The sequence below is a fragment of the Nycticebus coucang genome, chromosome 23 (genome assembly GCF_027406575.1).
Source record: "Nycticebus coucang isolate mNycCou1 chromosome 23, mNycCou1.pri, whole genome shotgun sequence".
NCBI classification, from domain to species: domain Eukaryota; kingdom Metazoa; phylum Chordata; class Mammalia; order Primates; family Lorisidae; genus Nycticebus; species Nycticebus coucang.
In genome coordinates this window covers 38607146-38632285 of record NC_069802.1, presented here as the reverse complement: position 1 = coordinate 38632285, position 25140 = coordinate 38607146, and the positions used below count along the sequence as shown (strand labels likewise).

The window sequence follows — 25140 nt, the reverse complement described above, 5'->3', positions numbered from 1 at the left end:
CTTGGCTCTTGGACCTGGCTGCTGAGCAGGGCCCCAAGGGAGTGTGCAGGTGACACGGGGCACAGTGTGACACCTGGCACAGTGTGACATGGGCATGTGCGTGTCATGGGGTTACAGTGCAACATGGGGGCACACATGGCTTTTGGCTTTTTTGCTGGGACCACACAGAAGATACAATTGGACAGGCTTGTGGCCACACTGGTGCCCTCCAGTGTGGGAACAACACCCACTGGCTCCCAGCGGTCAGCAGGGCACCCCTTGAGCAGGAGGATGTGCATGGAGCTACAGGCTTAGGCTCCCCTTTCTGCCAGGGTAGGGCAAAGGGGTAGTGTCAGTGCTTACACCTAAACCCACACACCACCCTCTCCTGAGGTCACTGCTGCCCCTAGGGTCCCACTCCGAGTCCTCATTAAGACTGAGCCCAGGGCACGGCTTGTGGTGGACAGCCAAAAGTCTCTCTCTGCAGGGGATGGATAGAATGGGTAGTGTGGACACACAATACCTTCCTGGTTGCTGAGGGGAGTGGTCCCTCTGGGGACAGAGGTACTGCAGCCGTGAGCTGCTTCTTTTAAACTGCAGAGTAGAGAGCCCAGTCTGAGCTGCTACAAGTAGCATGGACACAGAGTGCCTCGCAGGACAGGGACTGCACTTACGCTCGCACAGGTTGACAGGCAAGAATGCTCATGGTGCCTACCAAGCCCCAGGTGGCTCCCACGGGGCAAAGGGTAGCAGGTGCCTGCAGGGAAGTCTGTGTGCAGGCGCCAGGCAAGGTGCAGCCCACAAGTAGCCCAGGGGGCCGCCATGGCGGGAGACCCGTGGGTGCCAACAGCAGCACGTTGTCACTGGGTCCATGGACTGCACTGCGAGGGGCCTGTGTTGTGTCGGCACCAGGCCTGGAGACCCCAGCTATGGGGACACTGTACCCAATGCAGTGTGGGTGGTGTCACATCCTGAGAGCAACACGCAGTACCTTTTGTGGGATGGCCAAATGCCTGGTGGGCAGCGCTTCATGCTGAACATGTACACAGCGGCTTCTGCGGTACTGAAGAGCCGGCAGAAGCACAGGAAGGAGCAGACAGCCACAGCTGAGGCGGCTCTCCCATCCTAAGACAAAGGACACAGATTAGCGTTGGCACTTGCACAGAGTGGGACAAGGACTCCTGATTTAAAGCCCATCCTCTCTGACCTGGGGACATGGTTAGGGACTCACAGGCAGCCTGATGAGATGAGGACTCAGAGGCCAGCACAGAACTCAGGTTCCTGAATGGGGAACATGTGGGCCACACCGCAATCCTGTGGGATCCCTGTCACCATCACTCCTACTGTGACTCACCAATACCACGCAGCTAAGCACCAAGTGTGTTTTCTGGGTAGATGCTACCCGTGAGGCCCATGAACCTCTAACCTACACTCTGCAGACAGGGCAGCCAGGAGAAGAGGGGCAGGCTGGGGTCTCAGCAGGAGGGTGGCATCAGTGCTGGACTATGCAGGCCAAGGCTAGGCAGGGCCCCGGAGGACCGTGGTGGAGAGGCACACTCCACCAAGAGGGCAGGAAACCACCACAGCGTGAGCTCCCTGCGTGCAAGGACTTCTCTCTGGCTACATATTCTCTTCTGTCATATTTCCAAGGACAGGAATACCTGGGGCTCAGTTTTTAGAGAACAGATGCATGACATTATGAAATTCAGTGGCCTGGACTCACCATGCAGTGCACGACACAGATGTTCCTGTGGTCCTGCCGGAGCCAGGCATGCATGTTCCTACAGACGTCGTACAGGCTGTGTAGGCTGGGTGCCCGGCGGGCCACCCAGCCGCACTCGGACACCTGTGGAGAGAGGGATGGGTTCAGCAGGGCACTGTGCCAACGGCATGTCACAAACTGCGAGAGCTCCCCCATCCTCCTCCCTGGCCTCTGTGCACATGAGGGGCAGACAATATGGCTTAGTGTCATCAGAGGCCCTTGCCGTGCCTCCTCCTTGCAGCTTGTCTGTGCTGCCTTTGGAGGAACTTAGTCTACCCTCTCCTGTACCTTGGGTCAGTTTAAACAGCACAAAAAGTATGTGTGTCTGGACTGTTCTACCAGGAAAACTGTGACCTCACTCCCCCCCCCTCTGGAGGGTGAAAAGCAGTGGGCATGTGGAGGGACACCTCGAATTTGTCAAAGAGCGTATCATTTTTCTGGGAACAGAGTCTTGCTACATTGCTCAGCCTGGCCTTGAACTCCTCGGCTCAAGGGATCCTCCCTCCTCGGCCTCCCAAGTTGCTGAGACCATAGGGAACTCCTACGCCCAGCCAAATACCACCTGTAATGGATAGAATCGGCCCTGCCCTCAGAACACACCCAGCTTGTCCTGGCCCACCCCAACATGCTGTCTGCTAGGCAAGGCCCAAAGTGCAATTGAGTGGAGTATGGGTCCCAAAACCTGCCCTAACATATGACAACAGTAACCAAAGTTACACCCAAAAACCTGGGGCCACTCACTCGGCTATGAAACTTAGAGGACCGGTAGCTCCGCGGGGACAGGTTGTAGACAGCATAGCGCCCTGGGTGCCTGGAGTCCAGAAACACCCGCACATCTTCTATATTGTTTTTGATTGCTGACTCCACGCCCTCTGCTGGGAACGACATCACTGGAACAGAGCAGGCCTGTCAGCCCCTGTGGGGTAACCACTATCCCTGAAAGGCTGTGTTGGCCTCACGGCTGTGCTGCCCTCCTAGAACCCAACTGGGCAGCTTCATCAGCCACTACCTAGGCAGCTGGCCATTCCCAGGCTCTCCCCACCCTGCTGGACACCAGGCTGGGCTGACTGAGAAGCACAGACCCACTCATACACTTGCAGCTGGCTTCAAGACTTTGGAGAGGGCCTTCCATGTGGGAAGTAGCCTCAGACTGAGCTCTCCTGAACTTTGGAGGAGACACAGGTGCATGTGCACAGCCTGGCAAGCTCAGAGCTCCAGAGGTGCCAGACCAAGGGGAAGCTGGGCTGACACGAGCCACCTGCCTGGGACAGCACTTGGGCCACGTCTCATGTAGGCTTGTGGCCACCTGGTTAGCAGCAGAAGAGGTACCTTTGCCATCCCTCCGGCTATCCTGCCCAGCTCCCAATGGACGGGCGCACAGTGGTGCCACATGCCAGAGTCCAAAGGGCCACCAGCAGCCCTCACATCAGGAGGGGACAGAATGTGTCCCTGTGGCCTAACCTGGTGGACGTACCAGCGATCCTGGATGTGATGTAGGATATGTCCAGGTCGCCTTTGGCATAACTGGAAAGAGAAAGAGCACCAGTGACCAAAGGAAGCGTTCAGTCTGAACCAGAGCTCACATCCCAGAAAAGCCATGGAGGCTGTCACTATGCAGGTGGCATCCCACGAGGAGCGCACACATGGACACACAAGCACATGCATGTCGTACGGAGCTGAGGCCGCACTGGAGTCAGGACTGGGAGTGGTGGGAGAGGACTGATCTCTAGGAATGCATAACAGGACTGGTGTGGAGGAGGGCGCTGTGTGCAGCTGGCAGCCAAAGGACGGTTCTCCGTGGGTTACTATACCGCCCTCTTCTTGAGGAAGAAACCCTGCACCCACCTGGCTGAGATATCCCTGCTGTGGCCATGGCCAATAATTAGTGGCCCAGGGTCCTCTAACATGGTCCACAAAAATCAGTAAAATGCAGATCAAAACTCTGCATGACAACATAAAAACATGACAAGTTCGTTTCAAAATTCATTTGAAAACATAGCTGTGTGAGAACTCCAGGTAGGGAAGGGAGGTGGCCAGCAACAGAGAGCTAGAGGCCGCAGCAAGCAAGAAGTCCCCAGAGATAGGAGGAGGAGTGGCTATGGCTTGGCCATCAGCAGAGGGCTATTCCTACCAGGGCAAAATGCGCCAGACTCAACAAAAGAATCCCCAAAGTAAGGTCCACATGGACTTACAGACCCAAATGTACACAATAAAACCATTAAAAGAACACACAGGCTGGGTACAGTGGCTCATGTCCACAATGCCAGCACTCTGGGAGGCCACAGCAGGAGGATCGCTTGAAGCCAGGAGTTTAAGACCAGCCTGGGCAACACTGCAAGATCCTATTAAAAGAATTAGTCTCTAAAAAATTGTGAAAATTCACTGGGAGTGTTAGGGGGCACCTGTCCCAGCTACTTAGGAGGATCACTTGAGCCCAGGAGTTTGAGGTTGCTGTGAGCTATGATGACGCAACACTCTAGCCTGGGTGACAGTGAAACTCTGTCTCTACAAAATGAAAAAAATATTTATAATGTATTTAAATACTTTAAAAACTTGTTTATATCTACTTGAAACATACTAGCTTAGGACACAGAGGGCTTCCTACACAGGACAACAAAGCACACATGGGAAGTGCAGGTAGATCTGAAACTTTAGTTTAAATCCTCTGTATGACGAACACATTAAAAGAGAGAAATAATACTCCAGTACAAAGTACTTGCCATATTTTTTCCATGAGAAAAATTAGTATACTGGGGTGGTGCCTGTGGCTCAAAGGAGTAGGGTGCCAGTCCCATATGCCAGAGGTGGCAGGTTCAAACCAAGCCCCGGCAAAAAAAAAAAAAAAAAAAAAAAAATCTGCAAAAAAATAAAAAATTAGTATACTGGACATGTCATCTAAATAGCAGGAAAAAAAAAAAACAACAAAGCTAAAAAGCCCAGGCGTAAAAAGAGCAAACAATGATTACCAGTAAGTCCCTGGAAGGTGCACATACAGACCCAGCACATGGGGCATGAGAGGAGGAACACTGTTGAGCCTGGCCTGGGGGCTCCCAGCACATGTGCAAGCAGAACCAACATGCTGGGCCCACACCTGACACAGGTGGGGGGGAGAGGCTCAGGGCTCAGGCCTTGAGGCCTGGCTTTCTGACCCCAGGTCATAGGGTGCCCAGTGCCAGCCCGGACACTGAGAACTCCCTGCTCTCAAGGCGGCACATATGTGCACACCTTGGCCACCTGAAGCATGTGGCTCAGAGGCAGATCACAGGCAAGGATGACCCTGGACTGGGATTTGGGGAGGTTCCCACCACCCACAGAACAGATGGGTCTACCTTATTGGTCCTCCCTAGGTGGAGGTGACAGAGCTCCCTATGCCCCTCCCACAAAGCCCCAGGTCCCCTGTGATGGCACGCCCCCCATTGCTCGCTGCTGGGGAGCTACATGCATGTGGGGCACCCAGGGAGGACCCTGAAGCCACATGTGGCACCTTGCACGCACCCCATATGCCTCTTCCTGCTGCTGCCTATGCTGTACCCTCGACCTGGAACAGATTGTGGCTGTGACACCAAGTCCTTCTGGCCAATCACCCAACCTGGGGGGTGCAGGGGATCTCTGATGCGCATCTCCTCCCTCCCTGCCGTCCCCACTCCAATCTGGACATTGAACAGTCTCTCACCCTCCTGGGTTTCCTCCAGTCCTGGCTCCTTTAAGTTAATACCCATTTTAAAAAATAATTTTATTTTCACTTCATGTAAGACGTTTCCATACTTCCAGAGTAAAAGTTATGAAATCAGAGGAATTCAGGGAAGAACCACTATCCTGCCTCTGCCTTCTGCAGGTTGTTACTTATGTTTGTTTGCTCACCCAAAGCACTGCCTGAGAACACAAACATGAACATGGCTTTACCCATCCCCACCGCTCTCAGCCACCAGCCCTGGACGCTGCACTGCTGAGGGCTCTGCTCTCCTGCTGCCCACCTGACCACTGAGAAACAGCATCTGGGTTGATGCTTAATGCCCCTTTCATTTTCCAGAGTGAGTTGGGCAGCTGCTCATATGCCCAATGATCATCTGTTCACTGCCATTTGGAGGCTGCAACTCCTGTGGAGAAGTCTCCAATCCTGAACCCACAAGAACACCACATGGAACCACGTGACCTTCCCAGAGGGATGCCATATTCAGGCAGTGGCCATGGGGGCCAAGATGAAGACACACTGGACAATGGCCAAGAATGGCCAACACCTGGCCTCAGACACGGCTCTGCAGCCAGGAGACCCTTGACCTGCCCTCGAGGCTCATGCCAACCGTGGCTCCAGCTGGTGGGGAGAAGAGCACCTGAAAGCATGCACAGAGCACCCCATGGCACATGCCACCAGAGCCTCACGGAGAAGATATGCAGAGAAGATGCAAGGTGAGCACCAGGCCCTTGCCTCTGCCTGGGCCACACCCAGGTACACCAGCCAGGACCCTGCAGAAGCCACAGCCCCACCCAGCAGATGGAGGGACAGACCCTGGACCCAGGTGCTGCTTGGGAATTTCCTTCCACTATGATGTCGGCAGGAAGGGCCCAGCTGCATCCGACACCCTACCCAGGACACACAAAAGCCCAAGTTTCTTGTTGCAAAAGATCATGTCAAGCACAAAGCACACAGTGTGACAGATGACGTATGTGTAGCCCAATGTGCAGCACACACGTTCACAGATACACTCGCACACATTCATCATGGGCTCAAGCGTTCACAGGTGCGCTTGCATGTGTTCACCATGCACTCACACACGTTCACACATGCGTTCACACATGTTCACAGTACGCTCACATGTGTTGACATGTACACTCACACACACTAACACACACTTGCCCTTAGACGCATGCACGTACTCTCAGAAACAGACACACATACGCTTTCCCAGTGCTGTGAATGTCTGTAGACACAAAGCAAGGATCACAGCGCAAAGAAAAGACAGAGGCAGGCAGGTCTGACTGAGGCAGAAGGAACAAGCCTGAGTGGCAACAGCACCAGGCCCCCCACCCGGCACTCGGCTGCCCTCAGTGACAGAGAGACTATGTTCTGGCACATTCCACAGTGGTCCATGAGCAGAAGGTGCCACAGGAGCCCTGCATACACATGCACTCTTCTGGGACAGGCACTCACAGTGTGTCCACACTCATGCCCACTGCAGGGAAGTCTGGGCAATGAACAGTTGGACTAGGGAGACCCCGTGGGGAGATGCTACCATACTCACTGCACGTCACAGAGGAGAGACAGCCCCATGAAGGTGTCACCACAGCAAGACTTGAAAAATTAAGCGTGCCAGGTGGGTCCCCAGGTCTCTGTATAGTAGGGCCCCACAAGGTGGCTGACAGAAGGGCACCGCCCAGCTGCACAGGGGCACTGGATGCATTCAGGACCTCAGGATGACAGGGATGCAAATCCCACAGCCTCTGGGGCTCTTGTGTGACTTTTCCATGGCAGACAGGAAGTAGGGTTAGGGATCTGGGCTGTACCTGGATGAGCCCAGAAAACATGGCCTACGTGCCTCACACTTACTTAGCAACTGACTGTATGACCTTGGAGGACGTGTCCTTGATGTTGGTGAAGAGCCGCTCGGTACCACCCCGCAAGATGTCTAGGAAGCCGCTGTAGGACTGGTCGTACTCCACCAGGGCCAGGCCTACAGGGAGAGATGGTCTCAGCCGGCTATTGTGGGTGTGGCCTATGAGGAACTCAGCCCCTTGAGAGCCTTTCCCGGTAGCCAGTGGAGCCCCATTGGCCACTGCTTGTGCCAGGGCTCAGCTGGCGACTACAGGGGCTGGGCCCCAGGAAAACAACCCAAGGGCCCAGGCGAGTCCCTCCACACTCCTGAGTAGGGACAGGGATGAGGGGATTGGGGGTAGGGGGGATGAAATCGGGAAGAGTCTTGGTGTACCGTTAGCCGGCACGTGTCCTAAGTACTGAGCTCTTAAGTGTCCTGGCCAGGGACTGACAGCCCCACAGAGCAGGACAGCAGTGTTTTGGGGCCAACATACCACCTGCACTGTAGCCACTGCTGGCAGGGCCTCCAGGAAGGGGCCCTCGGGATGGAACAGCATTTCCATGGCCTCCGTCCTGCTCTAGGAGCTGCAATGATTGAAATACAAAAGAGTTGATTCCTAAATTGACCTTGGCAAAAGTCAGAGTAACAATTCCCACCTTCTCAGGCCACAGAGAAAGCACTTGCACCCACTTGGATCCCATATCTGGTCCACTGTAAAGTCTGAGCAGACAACCTGAACCCAAGGCAGGTCACACACAGGTCACCCTGCGTGGCAGCCCTGTGAGACCCAGACAGACTGGGCTTGCTTCTCGGCACCCTCTGTCCAGTCTGACCCTCAGACCCAGGGACTGCTCATGCTCTCCCACCACCTGCCCCAGTCCGTTCACCGGTGGACACAGACACGCCAACCTGAGCCCCAGGCTCCCTTATCTCCAGCCCAGCAGCTCACTGCCTCCTTGGCAATCTAGTGTTTTTACTTTCCCCTATTCTCGGCCCTGCTGGGTGGCTGGGGCAGGGGTTTGATGCTTGTCCCCTAGGTCCTCACCTACGAGCACTAAGCAGAGCGCTCAGGCGCCATCCACTAGGCCTGTGACTGCAGCAGCACCTCCTGCCCCAGTACCCCCTACACCTGCTGCTGCCCAAAGGTTCTGAAGAGAGCAGAGAGCAGAGCTGCTGTAGCTTCTGCCTCCCCTTCCTCCTGAAAGACCTCGTGAGCTTCCTAACAAGGCCAGCGACAGCATGGACACCTCAACCACAGCACACCTGGGACCTTCGCATGCACAGCTTCCTGGTGTGCATGGGGACTCCCCCCAGCCCTATAGACCTCAGCCGCCAGAAGACACTCCCCCCACTCGCTCTGCCCCTGTAACCTCCAGGCCCCTGGGCTGTACATGCACTGCTGCCCCTACGAGAATCACAGACCCGCCACTCCCAGACCCATCTCCTATCTCAGGGCCCCTGTCCACAGACAAGAACTCAGGCCAGCAACTGTGATGTTTCCTTCTCGGGCTTTATGTCCACCCAGGCAACAGCAGGGCCAGCCCCTCACGACCAGCCCCACAAAGGGCCCTGGGAAGTCTTATGTCAGCCATGATGGAGTAAAAGAACCCAGCATCTCAAAGCACCTGTGATCCAAGAACCAGGAGTCTGGGTCACAGAGCGAGACCCTAGGGCTTCACCCACCAGAGAAATGGGCAGTGCCAGGGAGGTGGGCAGCTGGGATTTGTGGACAGAGCACCAGAGTAGGAGCACCAGAGTCTCAGACGCCCAGAGACTCCACCTGCTTCCCACCTGGCTCCCTGTGGTGGGGAGCCAGACCTCAAGTCTTCTCTGACCACAGGACCTGGTGTAGGTGACCATCTGCCCGTCCCTGGGAGTTAGAAAGGCCTAGAGGGCAGCTACTGGCCACCCCATGCTAGTGCCTGCTTGGCCTACTGCTCTCCATAAGCGGATGGCCACATGGGATCTCAGCCCAGCACCCCCACGAAGACAAGCCCCGAAGGCCATCAGTAGCCAGGGGAGGCTGAAAATGGACCCTTCCCAGGCTAAGCCCCAAGACCTGAAGCAGGAAACCCCGTGAAACACATGGGACACTGCCCTCAGGCTGCAAGACACAAGGACGACTCACACTCTGCCCAAAGTCCAGGGAAAAACCATTATGAAGGCACGTGTAGAGTGACCTCAGGGCTCCTGGGCCCTGCCCAAGCCTCTGTAGCCACTAGCCCAGAGCCCTACCCCCACACTAGCCCTGAATTTGGGACTGCAAAACTCCACAGTAAAGTGGGTGGGGGCCAATCACAGGCAGCCCTGGGGCCCAGAGCCCTACTCAGCTGCGCCACCCTCACCTCTGTGATGGGGGACTTGGGGTTCACGTTCCTGGCAGCTGCAATCTCCTGCAGCTGGCGTACCACCTCGGTAATGGACAGCCGCTCCTCTGGGTTGACCTTCAGCATGGCACCTGTGGCAGAAGCACAGCAGTATAAGCGTGGCACCGTGACCCCTGGGATCCAGAGAGAGAGTGCCACATGCTCAAGAGGTCACAGAGAACTAAGGAGCCATGTACTTACACATAGACTCTTTCAAAGCAAGCAAGGGAACAAGGAAGGGAAGAGTTACACAGAACTGAACAGAATCATCCAACTGCCACTCACAGCCTGGCAGACTCACCCACGTTTGAGTGGGTGAGACTCTGCAGAAAAGCCCCCACCAGGGATGCTGTCAAAATGATGGCCCCGGGTGGGAGACAGGGCAGTGCCAGCCAGTGAGCAGTGCCCACAGCCTAACAGGGTAGCTGCCCCGGCTCCTGCCCTAAGCGCCCACCATGGGGACTTACGGATGAGGTCATGGAAGACGATGTACTGGGTGTCAGTCAGAGGAATCGCATACTTCCCATTGACGATTCGGAGTTTCGCTCCATCCTCAAAAGGGTGCTGCTGGAAGCACAGCAGGTACAGGATGCAGCCCAGGGCCTGGGGGAGAGGGCAGGCTGAGTGCTTAGGGCCTGGAGGAGAGCGGAGGCCGAGAGCCCAGGGCCTGGGGGAGAGTGGAGGCCAGGAGCCCATGGCAGACAAGAAACCAGGACACAGGACAGGTGCCAGGGTTGGAAGAGCACTCAGGGGACGAGGATCTCAGCTTCTGTTGGGTTTTATGGTTGAGCCAGACTTTGGCCATGACTTACAAAGAACCACCTAGCTGAGCAAATATAGCAACAGCCCTCTCCACCACATGGGGAGCCATGTTCTTTCCATCTTTGCCCACCACAAAGAACTACCTGGATCATAGTTATAAACAAATCCCAAACTCTTATTCTGAATCAACACATCCCTTTCAAAATTAAACAGGCCCCACATTCACATGTGTGGGCTCTGGGGCTGGGGGGACGCCAACACAGACCTTGCTGTGCAGGGCAGGTACCCACTGTCCTCTGTGACAGCAAAGCAGCACAGAGAACGAGCTGCACCGTCAGGGAAGGAAAGGATGGAACATAGCAGTCAGCTGAGGACGTCCGCAGAACAAGCCCTGAAGGTACTATCAGGCTCTCCTGGTCTCCACAACACCCAGCTATGAGGGCTCAAAGAGGGAGTGGTGAGACTTCAACATCAATATTTGATTTGGCCAAGAGTAAGCACACACCAGGGCACTGGGACTCCATAGAGCTATGTCCAGGTATCTTCCTGCTGGGACATGTGCTGGGGTGGCACAGGTTAAAGACACCGTGGATGCCTATCACCCACGCATTTCAAAGGACAAAGGTCTTCAACCTGGAGCCCCAGGAATAGATGCAGCATGTCCACGTGGGCCTGTGCGGGGCCCTCACAAAGCCCAAATGGGAGGTCTGAGGCTCAGGTCACAGGTGCCTGGGCCAGCCTGAAGCGATGATACATAATGCCCATTCCTAGGAGAACCCTCTGGACACACGAGGGCAGGGTGAACAGACAACTCAGGGGCAGCACAGGGCACAACGCACCCCACTGGACTCACAGAGGGGGCAGGAGACCCCTAAGCCCGGCCCTCACGTGGGCAGAACCAGCCATGCAGGCCTTCTGGGCCAACCTCAGCGCCACAGGGCACATCTAATGATTCCGCTCAAGTCACCTCCGTGAAAGGCAATCATGAGTGAGTCTTAAGATGAAGACACAGCTCAGTGACCATAGCGCAGTGATTACAGTGCCAGCCACATACACCAACGCTGGTGGGTTCAAGCCTGGCCCGGGCCAGCTAAACGACAACCGCAACAAAAAATAGCCGGGCATTGTGGTGGGCACCTATAGTCCCAGCTACCTGGGAGGCTGACGCAAGAGAATCACTTAAGCCTGAGAGTTTGAGGCTGTTGTGAGCTGTGACGCCACGGCACTCTACCGAGGGTGACAGAGTGAGACTCTGTCTCAAAAACAAACAAACAAACAAAAAAAACAAAAAACGATGACGAAGACAAAGATTAAAAAAAAAAAAGAAATGGTAAGGGAAAAGAGGTGGAGGGGCCTGCTGATCCTGAGCCAACAGAGACTTGGTGTGGCTGCGAGGCCAGCAGACACCAGTCTCTGCTGCCAGGCCAAGGGGCTGGTCTGCTCGGAGAACTAGCCCCACCACCAGGGAGAAGCACCAGGTCCTTACCCAGATGTCCTGCTTCTCGCCAATCGGGAAGTTGGAATACAAGTCAATGATCTCTGGTGTCCTGTACATGGGTGTTGTATTCCTTGTGATCTGAGGAAAAACAGACATCTCAAAGGAAAAGTTACATGTGAGCAGGTCTTTTCATTCTGCATCAGTGCTCTACAACTCTCCCAAGCCCACAGAACACCCTGTCCTCCCTGCATTCCAGAAGATCTCAGGGCCCTACTCACCACCTCCACTGCACTTGCCCTTCAGATTTAACTCATTTCCACGCATCCCTTGTGACCTCCCACATTTAACGAAGTGACTATACACAGCACCCACCTGCCGTACCCTCTGCCTGCCGTGCCCCTGCCTGTCGTGCACTCTGCCTGCCATGCACCCCACCTGCCACCCCACTTCGTCAGGGAATGAGGAGCTGCGGCAGGCAGGCCAGGCGCCTTGCTGCTCGAGTGCACAGGGAGCGCCACACTAACAGAGCTTCTTGCTGGTATCTAGTGGAACACAGAAGATTTCTGCAGCGGAAGAGACAACTCAACCATACCTACGGGGCTGGTTCAAGTTTAAAAACCCAGAAACCCACAAATACAAAAAGGGACAGATGATGGGGCAAGGTCTGTAGGCTGTACACTGCATGGACAGCACGAATCTCAGTGCACAGTAGGCACGGCAGCCCGACAAAGTGTGTGGTGCCTCGGTGCAGTGGGCAGAAAGGCCCTGCAGACACTGCATCAGGGCTTGGTGGAGATGTCTTTAACAGAATGGGACAGGAATGGAGAATACCCCAGCCTTTGTGTGTGGATCAGCTACTCCAGAGCAGCTGTGCTGAGGATGGGGAAACAGATGTTGAAAACCGGATACAGGTGACTGACAAGGGCTTATGCAGAACACAACTCCTACAACCCCAAGACATGGCAGAATCTAAAGAAGCTGGGCAGAGTCTGGGGAGGAAGAGCCTAGGAGCAGCAAGAGGACAATCGAGTGGTGCACAAGGCCACTGGTGCCTCCCCACCTCACTGCAAGCCTGACGCTGGTCTAAATAGTAAAGCCCATTAGCGTGAACAGACAAACCCAAATGTCCTTCCAAAGAGCAACAGAACTTCACCAAGGAGGAAAAGGAAAAGTCTGGGGGTTCTCGGCACTGGGTCTGACAGTGCACCTGGCCCTGCTGAGGTGGGGGCTGGGGCTACACAGAAACCCTGAACTCAGGGTTTGTTAACTTGGATCTGTTATCTTGGTGCCACAGCTAGAGACTCTGAGGCTGTACTGCACAGGCAGTGCCAGGTCCCGGCTCTCACCGAGGACAGAACCCCTGAGAGCCCAAGGGACCCTCTACACTGTCACAGCCTATCTGGCTCTCCCTCCAGGCAGCAATGGCCCACCCAACTGTCCAAGCTGTGCAGGGCTCTCCTGGATGGAAATGCTACACATCCCACGAAAACATATTTTAGAGTATTTTTTAATAGAAGTAGCCATATTTGAAAGGATAAAAACCTTCTGGAGATGGCAGTGGTGGTGGCTCTTCAAGACCATGAAGGTATTATACTTAGTGCCGCCAAACCGTACACCAACAAAAGGTAACACTGGTGAATTTTGTCATGTGTGTTTTATCACAAAAAAGAAATCTAAGGGAAAAATGGCCATAAAACATTCAGAGGCAGAGTTGTGAGGAGGGCTGAGCCAACATGCAGTCTCCTGGCAGGCTGGTCTGTCTATGTCCATGACCAGTCCACAAGCCACCTGGAGCAGGGCTAACCCCATACTACCAGGTGGTGGCACCTTCTTGGGTCCTGGGCTATAGGGACACAGTGCACAAAGAACCCATGGGCTGGAGAGACCCAGGGAAAGGGACACTGCAGACTGTGGGGGGGGCATGCTACCCATACAGAGGCCCTGCATCCTCACCTCTTCCTCCACCATGGCTCGCCTCTGCGCGCTCCAGCTATAGTCGGGGAAATGCGAGATGGTTGTGGCACTGCCAAAGTCACATAGCTTGATGGTCCCCTGGTTACTAAGCAGCAAGTTTTCAACCTGCAAAATTCCAGAAGACAGTCCTTGTGGACTCAGAAAAAACAAACAGGGATGTTAGATGTGACCCGCCCCTTACCCTATCCAGCCCCTCTGCCCTGAAGTCGGGCCTGACAAGATGCAGACCATCTGAGAACTTGAACATCCCTGCAGCACCCTAAGTGTGGTGTGTGTGATTGTACACACACATGCAACCAGCCCACACCCTAACAGGCAGGGTGCAGACAGGTGTTAGGAGCCACCTGAGCAGACTCTGCAGAGGTCAGCAAAGAGGCCTTCCTCAAAGGGAGAGAAATGCAATGTTCTAAATTCTTTCTGATCAAACTCTCTATATATACATTTTAAAATGTATAAATTTGCACATTTTTAAATGCATAAATAAAAGGAAGATAAACAACCATAAATCAAATAAAAATGATTCCTATTAACAATGTTGGACATACAATGAAAGCCTTCAGAAAACTCAGAAGAAAATTTAATATGCTATTTATAACTACATTAATTATATGAAGAGCCTAGAAATACATCTGATGAAAGAAGGACCAAAGACTTCCTATGCAGAAAATTATAAAATAATTGGGATAAATGTTTAAATCCAAAACATACTACCATACTAAGAGAAGAGGTGCAGTGCAGGCGGCCCACAGCTTGTGACAATAGCTCTCACACTTTTAAATGGTGCGGGGGAGGGGGGACGCCAACAGAGTAAAAAGTTGGGGGGGGGAAGGAGAGGGAGGGAGATGGGTGTGTTCCCACCTAATGGGTACCACGTAGGGGCACATGGTACTCCTCCTGGGTGTGGGATACAACAACAAGGACTTCACCTAACAAATGCAAACATTGTAACCTTATATTAATCTGAAATTAACAGCAAAAAAAGACTAATACTTCACAACACTTGACAATAACACAGATCTGTGACAGACCACATCACTACCGGAAGCCCTGACCCCCAGCAAGCAGCAATACATACCCTGCTGCCCAGCCACCTCTACCCCCACAGAGCTGGTGTGGCCTGCAACGTGAATCCTTGAGCCTTTTACAGTAAAAAAAAACCCCACCAACCCCCAGGGTGAGTCACAGCAATTCAGCAAAATTCCCAAAAACTTTTTGAGTGGAACTTGACAAACTAATTAAAAAATTTACACAAAGAGCTACAACAATCCTAAAAAACTTTAAAGCCTGACTGTGAAGCTCTGGTCATAGCACAAGGAGCACGGGCCCAATGGGAGAACCAGCCAGTGCCACCATGACAGACCCCGGGCACCAGACTGTGAGAAAGCCACAGGCTCAGCCTGTGACCCCAGCACCCTGGGAGGCCAAGAGGGAGGATCCCTTGAGCCCAGGAGGGCAAGGTCACAGAGAGCTGTGATCGTATCACTGCATGCAGGCTGGCGACAGAGCAGGATCCTACCTCTAAAAGAACTAAAATGAAAAGAAACCCTCATCTTTCAGGAGACAACATACAGGACACCCTTCCAAGCTATGGAGGCAACAACTTCTTCAACAGACAAGACAGCACAGATGTGATGCCAGGACAGGCAGAGCATCCCAGCCTACAACAAAGGGCATTGCCACTGAACCAGCACAGGGTCTACAAAATCAGAAAGAAAAAGGAACTGAACAGACCAACAATCAGGAAATGCTAACAGCTACTTCTCCAAAGAGGAAACCCAAATTCCAATGAACACACCAAAAGGGTGGTCAACCTCAATAACAAAAAGGAAATGCCTATAGCTCAGCGCTAGGGTGCCAGCCACATACACCAGAGCTGGAGGGTTCAAACCCAGCCCAAGCCTGCCAAACAATGATAACTACAACAAAATAGTTGGGCATTGTGGTGCGGGCCTGTAGTCCCAGATACTTGTGAGGCTGAGGCAAGAGAACTGCTTACGCCCAAGTGTTTGAGGTTGCTGTGAGCTGTGATGCCACAGCGCTCTACCCAGGGCGACAGCTTGAGACTCTGTCTCAAAAAAAAGAAAGAAAGAAAAGGGAAATGCAAACTAACCCACCCGCAAGACTCACAGAGGGTGAAAAGCCTGCCTAGCAGGCTTAGGACAGAGCTAGACGTGCTCATGCTCTCCAGCCCAGGGCACCTGCCTCACACACAGCTGAGCGAGGCTGTCCACAGGGTGCAGAGTGACCCAGCTTGCTGGGAACCAGCAAGTAGAATGGACCCAAACAGCACCACTGCACACCAGATGACAAAGTGGGCGCGTGCCCTCAACGGACACTCAGGGAGGTGGGGGCCCCACCAAAGACCCGTGACTTAAAATGCTAAGCAAAGGAAGGCAGACACAAAAGAGTGTGTGGTGTACAATTCCACTCACACATCCTAAAGCAGAAAAGAAAGACTGCATTGAAGGGTGTGGAGCTCACATCAGTAAGAACACCACTATGAAATGAGGAAGGCACCACCCCATGTGAGGGGCGCCCCCAGCTGCCAAGGTTTCTGCAGAGTCACCACTGGCGCATCATAGCCACCTCCTAGTGGGAAAACAAGCAATGTGAAACCTAGGTCAAGCTCAGACACTGATTCTTTACTAATTTCGTCCTTTTTTTTCACTTTCCTTAGAACACAAACAAGGACGGGAGCAGTGGCTCACACCCGTAGTCCCAACACACTGGGAGGCTGTAACAGGAGGGTCACTTGAGCCCAAGAGTCTGAGATTGCTGTGAGCTATGATGCCACAGCACCCTACCCAGGGGACAAAGTGAGACTGTCTCAAAACCAAAAAAAGTAATAATGACGTAAGAAAATCTACCACTGATCCCACTGAGGAGGACCCACCTGAGGCAACACACAGGACCTTCCCCGCCACCCAGAAACCCCCCCACCTCTCCACATCAGAATGGGGCCTTGGCATGTCAGTTTCTGGAATACAGGCAGACTTTGAAGCTCAAAAACCTTCCCACTTGGAAGCAAATAGGACAGTTGAATAGAATAATTAAAAAACATAGAAAGGGGGCGGTGCCTGTGGCTCAAGGAGTAGGGCGCCGGTCCCATATGCCAGAGGTGGTGGATTCAAACCCAGCCCCGGCCAAAATCCAAAAAAAAACATAGAAAGGAAAACAGAGGAAGGAACTGAAAGAAGGAGAGAGAAGGGAGGGAGGGAATGAGAAGGATCCTGACATCACCCCAAGGTGGGCGTCTGTGGCCACCTATGAAAGGGCGGGATTGTAGCCTCCAAGGCTTCTCTACTGGGGCATCTGTCCAACAGGCCACCCTTAAACAATGGCTTTCTAGGCCTCTCCAAGTTCAAGGGACAAATGAAAAGGTTACATTCACCCACTTCAAAATCTACATGAAGATGCCTTCCTTGTGAGGTTGCTTTCTGGTGAAAGGCAGAGTGAAAGCCCTCCCTCCACTCCCCCCTCCAGAGGAGTGCAGGGGAAGCTGCCTCCCCAAGCTTTGGGCCTGGTGGGGGACACACCTGAGAGCACAAAGCACAGCCCAGCACCAGGTGGGGCTGCACCGGGGCCCACACGTCAGGTGCTCACTGAGGGCACAGGCTGTTGAGCAGGGCCTAACTGCAACTCTGACTGTCCCCCGGGGTCCTCCAGGCAGCCTCAGGTGAGACAGTGGTGGATGCTCTGGGTGTGGGGCATCTGGGTGGGGAAAGAGACCACCAACCGCAAATCATACAAAGTCACCTCCACATAGACGAGACCCCCTGACCCAGTAAAGGCCAACTTCGGTGCCTTGCAAGACACCACGGAGCAAGATCTGAGAGGGTCCTACTCTCTGAGAAATGCCGTGGGCCAGAGCCTCTCCCAGGGCCCAGAGGAATCCGTGCCAAGGCCGGTGCCTCCCACAAGCTGGTGGTGTCACGTTCTGGGCTGACAGGTCCAAGGGAGACACACAGTGGAAGCCAGGCCAGACTGGGCAGATGGGAAACTCAGGCCACTGCCACTTTGCTGGGGGAGAACAGTGTCAGGGTAGCAAAAGAAGTCCATTGATGTCCCAGAACATGTACACAAGGAGCTGAAAGGCAATGGCTCCAAAATCCTCCACGGCTTGCCCAGTGCAGTGAGAGGAGGGCACACGGCCCAGCGGGCTGCACGATGTGGGTGATTCTCATGAGTCTTCACTTTTATTAAAAGACACAATGGGATAAGACAATAAAAACTAGGCCATAGAGCTGGAGAGGCAAGTGCAGCACGAAACTTGGAAAGGGTCACAGATACAGGAGGACTGCCATGAACCACTCCCACGAGCCCGCAGGGGGGAGACAGCAAAATGAAGGGGCTGACCGCAGCAGGTGCTGACAGCCGCACATGACACTTGGCTTCATGACCAGGAAACAGTGTGGCAAGTAAGGTCCCCCAACCAGTGCTGCCAGAGTGCCTTCAAAGTAGAATGCGCAGAGCAGGCAACGGGCTCATGCCAACACCCCAGGAGCTGCCCCTCAGAGAAGAGTCAGAGTGAGAAGCCCATGGGCAGGGAATCCACCCCGAACAGGAAACGGGGCTGGGGGGCAGGGGCAGTAAGGGAGCTCCCACCAGCATCAGCAAATAAAGAGCACCCCCATCCTCCTAGTTCCAAGAGGCCGAACCAGGGATTACAGTGGGTACAGAAACACCCTGAGGGCCACAGCAGGGCATGAGTGTCCTCAAAGGGCAGGATGCTCCGTGAGCGAGAGCCAAGGGGCTCCGTGTACACCCTCGTCCTGACGGGGACCACAGAGCCCACACCCATGTGGGGACCAGGAGCCCAGATGAAGGCCCAGGCAGAGCCAGGAGGAGGCCTGGGGCCACAGGCGTGGGCGGCTCCTGGCAGAGGGCCTCTATGTCAGCACAGTTCCATGAGAGGGGGGTGGGCGGGACAATTCTCTCCAGGGTGTGCAGGGGAAGCTTCTGAAAAGTTTGTTCCCTTCTCAAACTTCCTGGGTGAAATGCTCACAAAGCATCGCGTGCTCATAAGCACTGAGCCTAATGTGGCCACACATGTGGATGCAGCCAGCAGGCATGTGCAGCGGAGGTGGCGGAGCGGGTACCTTGAGGTCTCTGTGAATGATGGGCGGCTTTTGCCTGTGCATGTGCTGCACTGCTCTGCACGTCTGGTAAAAGATCTTCAGAACCGCATCACACGACAGAGGACCTTTAGATTCACTTTTCTTTAAAAATTCCACCAGCTGCCCTAAAAGAGACAATTACATTTGCATCACCATGGAGCTATGGAGGTGGTGTCCTGACTGCCCACAGCATGGTTCCTGGCCAGGAGACGCTGCTGCCTCTCCTGAGCCAGGTGGGCTGTGTGCCCAGCCTGCTCCCAGAGCCACTCCAGGCCTCTCCTTCAGCCAGGCACTGCTAGTGCCCAGAAGCAGAGGCAGCAGGCCATGGCCTCAGGACAGTGTCAGACAGGCAGGCAGGTCACAGGCCCAGGTAGCTCCGCGCAGAGGAGTAGCTGCAGAGCTCACAGCCCACAAAGAAATGACTGCAAATATGTCCATTCTCCAGACCTCTCTAATGAAACGCTAACTGGGGATTTACCCTTTGGCATGAAATCTCAGGAACCACACATGTGACCCTGAGTACGTAAGCTGTGTGACCAATGTGGGATGCATGACCTGGGCCCTGCACATGCCCTCAGCCTGGACCCAGACTAAGGAAACCAAGGATGTCAGGCCAGATGTCTGCCTGGCCCTCTCCACCAAGCACAGGGCTATGCTCTCAACTGGCCTGTCATCTCCACAGATGCTCAGACTCAACCTACCCTAGCCTTGCCCCCAGCATGGCATCCTCTGCCCTATCTTCTCATCCCACAGAACAGCCCCTGACCTTCTGCTCGGCACACTCCATACCCCAACAACCAGTTCCCACCCAAAACCAAAACCAAGGCTCTTGCCAACATCCAGGGCCCCCCCCCCTCTGGATAACCTCCTCCCTCTGCGCTCCCCTCTGGCCACATTGGCCCCTCCCTGCTCCTGCCTCAGAATGTTTGTACTTGCCGCTTCCACAGTGGGGACAACCTCCCACACTCGCCTTTCAACTCGACTGCCCTCCCTGTATGTGCACCCACTTCTCCCTGGGTCCACTTTCTCCCTGGTGTTGAGGACGCAGCCAGTGAACCTTAGGGGGCAGTTTCACCTGGGAAGTCTCTCTATCCTAGTGCCCGCATGCAGCCAAGTCAGAGGATAGGCTTCAGTCAGAGGGTGGTCAGCTCTAGGTTCTGACTGCGTGTCAGGGCAGCTCCAGTAACCTCATTGCCTTTGCAACTGTTATGATGACACAGGCAATGTGCACATGAGCAGGTTTGGTGTCACCCCTGCTCAGAGCTAAGCCCCACTGTAACTTGCATAGCTGGGGTCTCACTTATGGCCCACATTACCCACGGCACAGCCCATGCAGATTCCCTTGCCTGCCAGAGACTCTCCACCTGGTGCCCTGTGACTCCAGACCTGCATCCACTGCCCTCCCAAACTGCCCTGGCTCTTGACCTCTGACGCTCTGAACCTCTCAGCCCTCAACCACACCCTCAGAGAAACAGGGGACCCTGGGAGAAATGGGGGTACCCCTGGGAGGAGGAATGAGGGTGTGCCTGGGGGAAGGAAAAGGGGTGCGTCCAGGGGTGGAGGAATGGGGGGTCCTCAGGGGAACAGGGTGCTTGCTCAGGAGGAGATAAACAGGCCCGGCTAAGGCAGGGTCCAGAGGCAACAACAGAGGTGACAAGTGACCTTGACATTCAGGTGTAGGACCAGACAGACTGGCATGGGACCAGAAAGACTTGGCAGGGCAGGGCAATGTAGGTGTTAACTGGCTCAGGCTCAATAAATAAAAGAGGTTTTTTGTTTTTTTTTGCGGTTTTTGGCTGGGGCTGGGCTTGAACCCACCACCTCCGGCATATGGAGCCGGCGCCCCACTCCTTGAGCCACAGGCGCTGCCCATAAAAGAGGTTTTTTAAACATAAAATCTCTGCAGGTGGCACAACTGTAGACAGCTGCCTCCCTCTTCTTTCCTTCTTTCATTCCTTCTTTCCTGGACCTCCCCAGCAGAAGGCATCTGCAGCACATCTCAGGAGCCTTGCGTCTGCTTCCCACAAGGGCACAAGGCCCTCCCACATCCCAGGCCAGCCTGAGTGGCATGGCTTTGACGTCCACAGCTGCACCCAGCATCCCACTGGCCAGTCTCATGTGCACCCAGACAGGTAATCCCCAGCAGTTCCCTGTACAACCACTGTCATTTACTTCAGGAATCCCAACTATGGACAAGCGGCACACCATGGGGCACTAGGCTGCAGGTGGGAGGGGCCTCCCCTTCACCACCACCCTGTGTCCTGTTTCCGTCACTCCCTTAATCCACCTTGGGAAAGAGCCAGATGTTGATCAGCTGCAGTTCTCACCCCGACCCAACTCAAACTGTCTAAAACAAAAATCTGCACGGTGCAAATACCTCCTAGCATCCCTAGTGATAAACAAGGGAGACAAGAGACACGGAACCCTCGTCACTAGCAATCAGAGGAACAGGCTGGACGGACAGAAGCCCTGTCAGGCCCAGGGCCCCAAGTGTGCTGGGGAGGGAGGTGCCCCTCAGAGTCCCAAACTCAGGCTCTGACCCAACTATGTCCAGCACCTCTCTCATCAAGGGGCAGCTGGCACACACTCCAGACATGCTGTACTCCCACCCCCTCTGGAAAGAGTCCCCAAAAAGAGGCCGCGGAGCCACTCTCAGTGCACTAAGGAAAACCACCTAGCCTCAGACAGACAAGGTCCACCTACCACCATGGAGAGATGCCTAAGACAGTAAATTTCTTTTTAAAAGCAAACACACATATGTAGTATAATAAAATCCCATTTTATAAGCATCCATACCACTTTGTATTGTTTGGTTTTTTTCCAACAAGCATGCATTCTTTTACAATGAAAAATAACAATAACGAACATTCAAGAAGTGGGAGACTCCAGGGCATTCTGAACTAGAAGAAGGAGCACCATCAGCATCTTCCCAGTTCCATGACAGGCCCCAGATGACCAGGGCCACCCAGAGAGAAAAAGTATCACAAAAAACAAGACTCCAGACATACTACAAGCAACTTCAACTAGGAGCCCTGTCCTGGTCCCAGTTGGAGATGATAAGACATAACCAAAACCATTTCAGGGACAAGAAGAAACATCTGAACAAGGGTGTGACACATTCTTCACGTGACATGTCAGTCACATCACGAGGGTTTTGTCAGGTGCAAAATGGGCTACAGCCATAACGGAAATGGCTGGCCCTGTCCCCACACTGCACTGGAACTGAGGACATTCTTGCCCTGATGCCTGCACCTTCTGTTCAAGTGGCTCAGCAGGACATGGAGAAATTGAGCAGCTATGGGGGCTGCTCTTTGGTGACTCCAGTGGGTAGCACATGGTGTCCACTGTGCTGCTTTCAGGAGGTTTAAAACTTAAGAACGAAAGCAGAACACAGAATACCCACACAAGTGTCAATCCAAGGGTTAAGGCCATCTCCATTCCCAGACGGCACTTCCTGACACCCAGGACCAACCCTAGGATGACATTGGGGTGGCCAGTGAGGAGCCACAGGGCCTGGCCAGCACAGAGGACCAGGCTGAGGCCAGGAGGCAGCAACCCACCCTCACCTGGGGCCACCAGGGAGGAGATCCCACCCCGAAGGGGCCCACATGGGATCACCACGAAGACCGGATAACAAGAGTCTGCACCCTACATTCCACCTTCTGTCTAGACGAGAGGATGCCAACATGGGGACTCCCTCCTTTCCCTTTCAGTACAGGGACCCCCATTCATTCTCTCAGCCTGGGCCCCCCCTCCTCTCCTCTCTGCACAGGGACTACTCCTCCTCCTCCCAATATGGGGTACCCTCTCAGGGCAAGGACCCCCTTCCTCTCCACATGGGGACATCCCTCAGCACAGGGACTCCCCCCCAATCTCCTCTCAGTAAAGGGACCCTGCACTTTCTCTCTGCACACACACAATACCCCAGTCTCTCCCCTCAGGCTCCCTGTCCATCCACTCTCCTCTGCCCTCTCTGGGCTCTAGCCCTTACTCCATCATCTTCTGTCTGCTCACAGGTTCTTGATGGCTAGTTGCTGGCTCTCTAGTGTCCCACGCAAGGCCTGGTTTGAGGTCAGCAGCCCATGTGGAGCCACTTATACCCTCCCACTCTGCCTCTGCCCTCCCTCACTGCTCTTTCCCCAGCCCCCCCCGCAGGTCCCAGGGACATGAAGAACTGGCTCCTTGCTGGCTCTGTCCTCCCTCACTGCTCCTTCCCCAGTCCCCCTTGCAGGTCCCAGGGACATGCAGCCCTGGCTCCTTGCTGGCTCTGCCCTCCCAGTTAGGCCAGGGCAGCTGCCAGGCCTTCATCTTAGAAGTCACCCCTTGTTTGCCCAGGAAGCCGTCCCCTGGCCATCTGACAGCTGGGCTTGACAAGCACTGGAGCAAGGCTGGTGTGGTAGGCAAATCAGGCTTCAGGACACTGGGCACTGCCATGGGCAGTTAGTGTGGTGAGCACATAGACCACTCTGCCCTGACGTGGGCCAGTCTGAAGCGTTTCCCAAACCCATATCCTGCCCTGTCAATAGGTCAGTCTTTCTGTGGTCATCTTAGGCTGGACCCCCATGAGCTCCAACACCCCACACTACTGCCTCTGCTCTGCTTATCAGGACCTCCTGCCTACCAACTATACACGGCTTCACACTGCCCTGGTGGACCAGGCCCACGAGGATTGTCACCATCACGCTCTGCCCTCGTGCAGCACCTGTGCAGTTGCAGACCAGGGGAGTGGGGGGTGGGGGGGGTCGCACCAGGCCCTGATGGGGAAGCTCTGTGGAGAACAGCCGCGTGTCTCCCACAGAGCTCCGCTGGATACCAGCCAGTTTTTTTCACTACAATCATCTTAAGAGCAGATGGTCAGAATGCTGGACGGTTGTCTGAACATGTCAGAAGGCAGTGACCCTTCAGGACGTTACCTTTGCAGAGCTCTGTGAGCAGAAGGAACTCGGCCTGCCCTGTGTCCGACTCTTCTTTTCCTATTGATGCTGCGGAACAAAACTGGACAATGTTGGGGTGGCCAGAAAGTTTTTTCTGCAGGTGTCTTGTTAAAGGAGAATGAGCATAACCAGGTCCATAATTCTGTGCACGTCCAAATAAATGTGTCTTGACATTCAGACATTAAAGTCATGATACTCTACTCTAGTTGAACCACCTCACGATTTTGGCACAGCGGAGCAGAAAGAGAGATGAGCAGAGAGGACCACAAGAAAGGCAAGAGGATGTGCGCAGAGGAGCGGTGGGGCGGCAGGGTGCTATGCAGACAGATGTGCTGGCCCCTCACACCTGACTGCAACATTTATCCTGCACAGGGGTGCAGGCAGAGAGCCCTCAGGGCTATGCAGCAGGGAGGTTGTGAGGAGCAGGTGACCTGTAGGCTCACAGTGTGGACTGAGCTAGAAGAGAAGCAGACTGCCAACACTGAGGGCTCCACACCCAGGGAGAATGTGGGGCAGCAGCAGCAAGCAAAGGCCCATATCCTCTGTCAGGATGGGGCCCTGAGCAACGTGAGAATGTGAGCAGCAGTGGCTGACAACAGCTCTCAGCCAGGTCTTCAGAGGATGGCAGAGGCAGGGGCTCTCCTGTGCTAACTGGCCCATCCCTGCCATCAGAACCTCTTATGTAGGAATGACAACTCCATTCCTAACAGTCCTGAATCTTTACTATTAACCTGGGAGTTAAGAAAGAGGAAGAACTCCTTTGTACTAGGAATTGATTGTTCAGTAAAACCAAAAGGCCATTTTAACACATCAAACAGAACAGCAGTGAGTAGCCACCTGGCAGCGGCATAGGTCTGTGCCTGCCTAGGTGATGTGTCAGCTCCTGGTTCCTGGGAAAAGGATACCATGAAACAAACTTCCTGAATGATGGCTCTGTTCTTTTCCTCTTCATTGGACAACAGCCTCTGTATCAAGAAATAGCACACAAAAAAGATTAAAGATTATTTACTTCTCTACTTCACATAATACCTTATCTGAAACAAAAACACATTAAGAGAACAAGTGCAGTACATCTAAGAGAGACTAACCTGATTATCTGTTCTGACACCTGATCTGTGCAAAAACTATACAGGAGGTTAGAAACCCCTGAAAGAGCTTTATGATCCAAGAACACAAGAAAAAGCACCTAAAAATCTGTGCCCTCATATTAATTTGAATTTCTTTTTTTTAAAAAAAGAAAAAGCTGGCTCGGTGCCTGTGGCTCAAGTGGCTAAGGC

At 54.0% G+C, this 25140-nt stretch overlaps 1 protein-coding gene across 8 annotated transcripts in view; it reads right to left on the bottom strand.

Moving 5' to 3' along the window:
- Window positions 1-25140, bottom strand: part of GAK (cyclin G associated kinase) — a 64351-nt gene that overhangs the window by 25485 nt on the left and 13726 nt on the right. For 7 of the 8 annotated variants that reach the window (XM_053577846.1, XM_053577847.1, XM_053577848.1 and 4 more), the window contains exons 3-15: window positions 24769-24828; window positions 23843-23957; window positions 18912-19054; window positions 13792-13917; window positions 11887-11976; window positions 10106-10241; window positions 9618-9730; window positions 7766-7856; window positions 7287-7410; window positions 3216-3265; window positions 2483-2631; window positions 1703-1825; window positions 971-1104 (exon numbers count right to left, since the gene is read on the bottom strand). In XM_053577846.1, the coding sequence (XP_053433821.1) occupies window positions 971-1104; window positions 1703-1825; window positions 2483-2631; window positions 3216-3265; window positions 7287-7410; window positions 7766-7856; window positions 9618-9730; window positions 10106-10241; window positions 11887-11976; window positions 13792-13917; window positions 18912-19054; window positions 23843-23957; window positions 24769-24828 (1454 nt within the window). Of the gene's footprint in view, window positions 1-970; window positions 1105-1702; window positions 1826-2482; window positions 2632-3215; window positions 3266-7286; window positions 7411-7765; window positions 7857-9617; window positions 9731-10105; window positions 10242-11886; window positions 11977-13791; window positions 13918-18911; window positions 19055-23842; window positions 23958-24768; window positions 24829-25140 lie in introns of those variants that run through there. The other variant, XM_053577853.1, reaches the window with a different exon arrangement.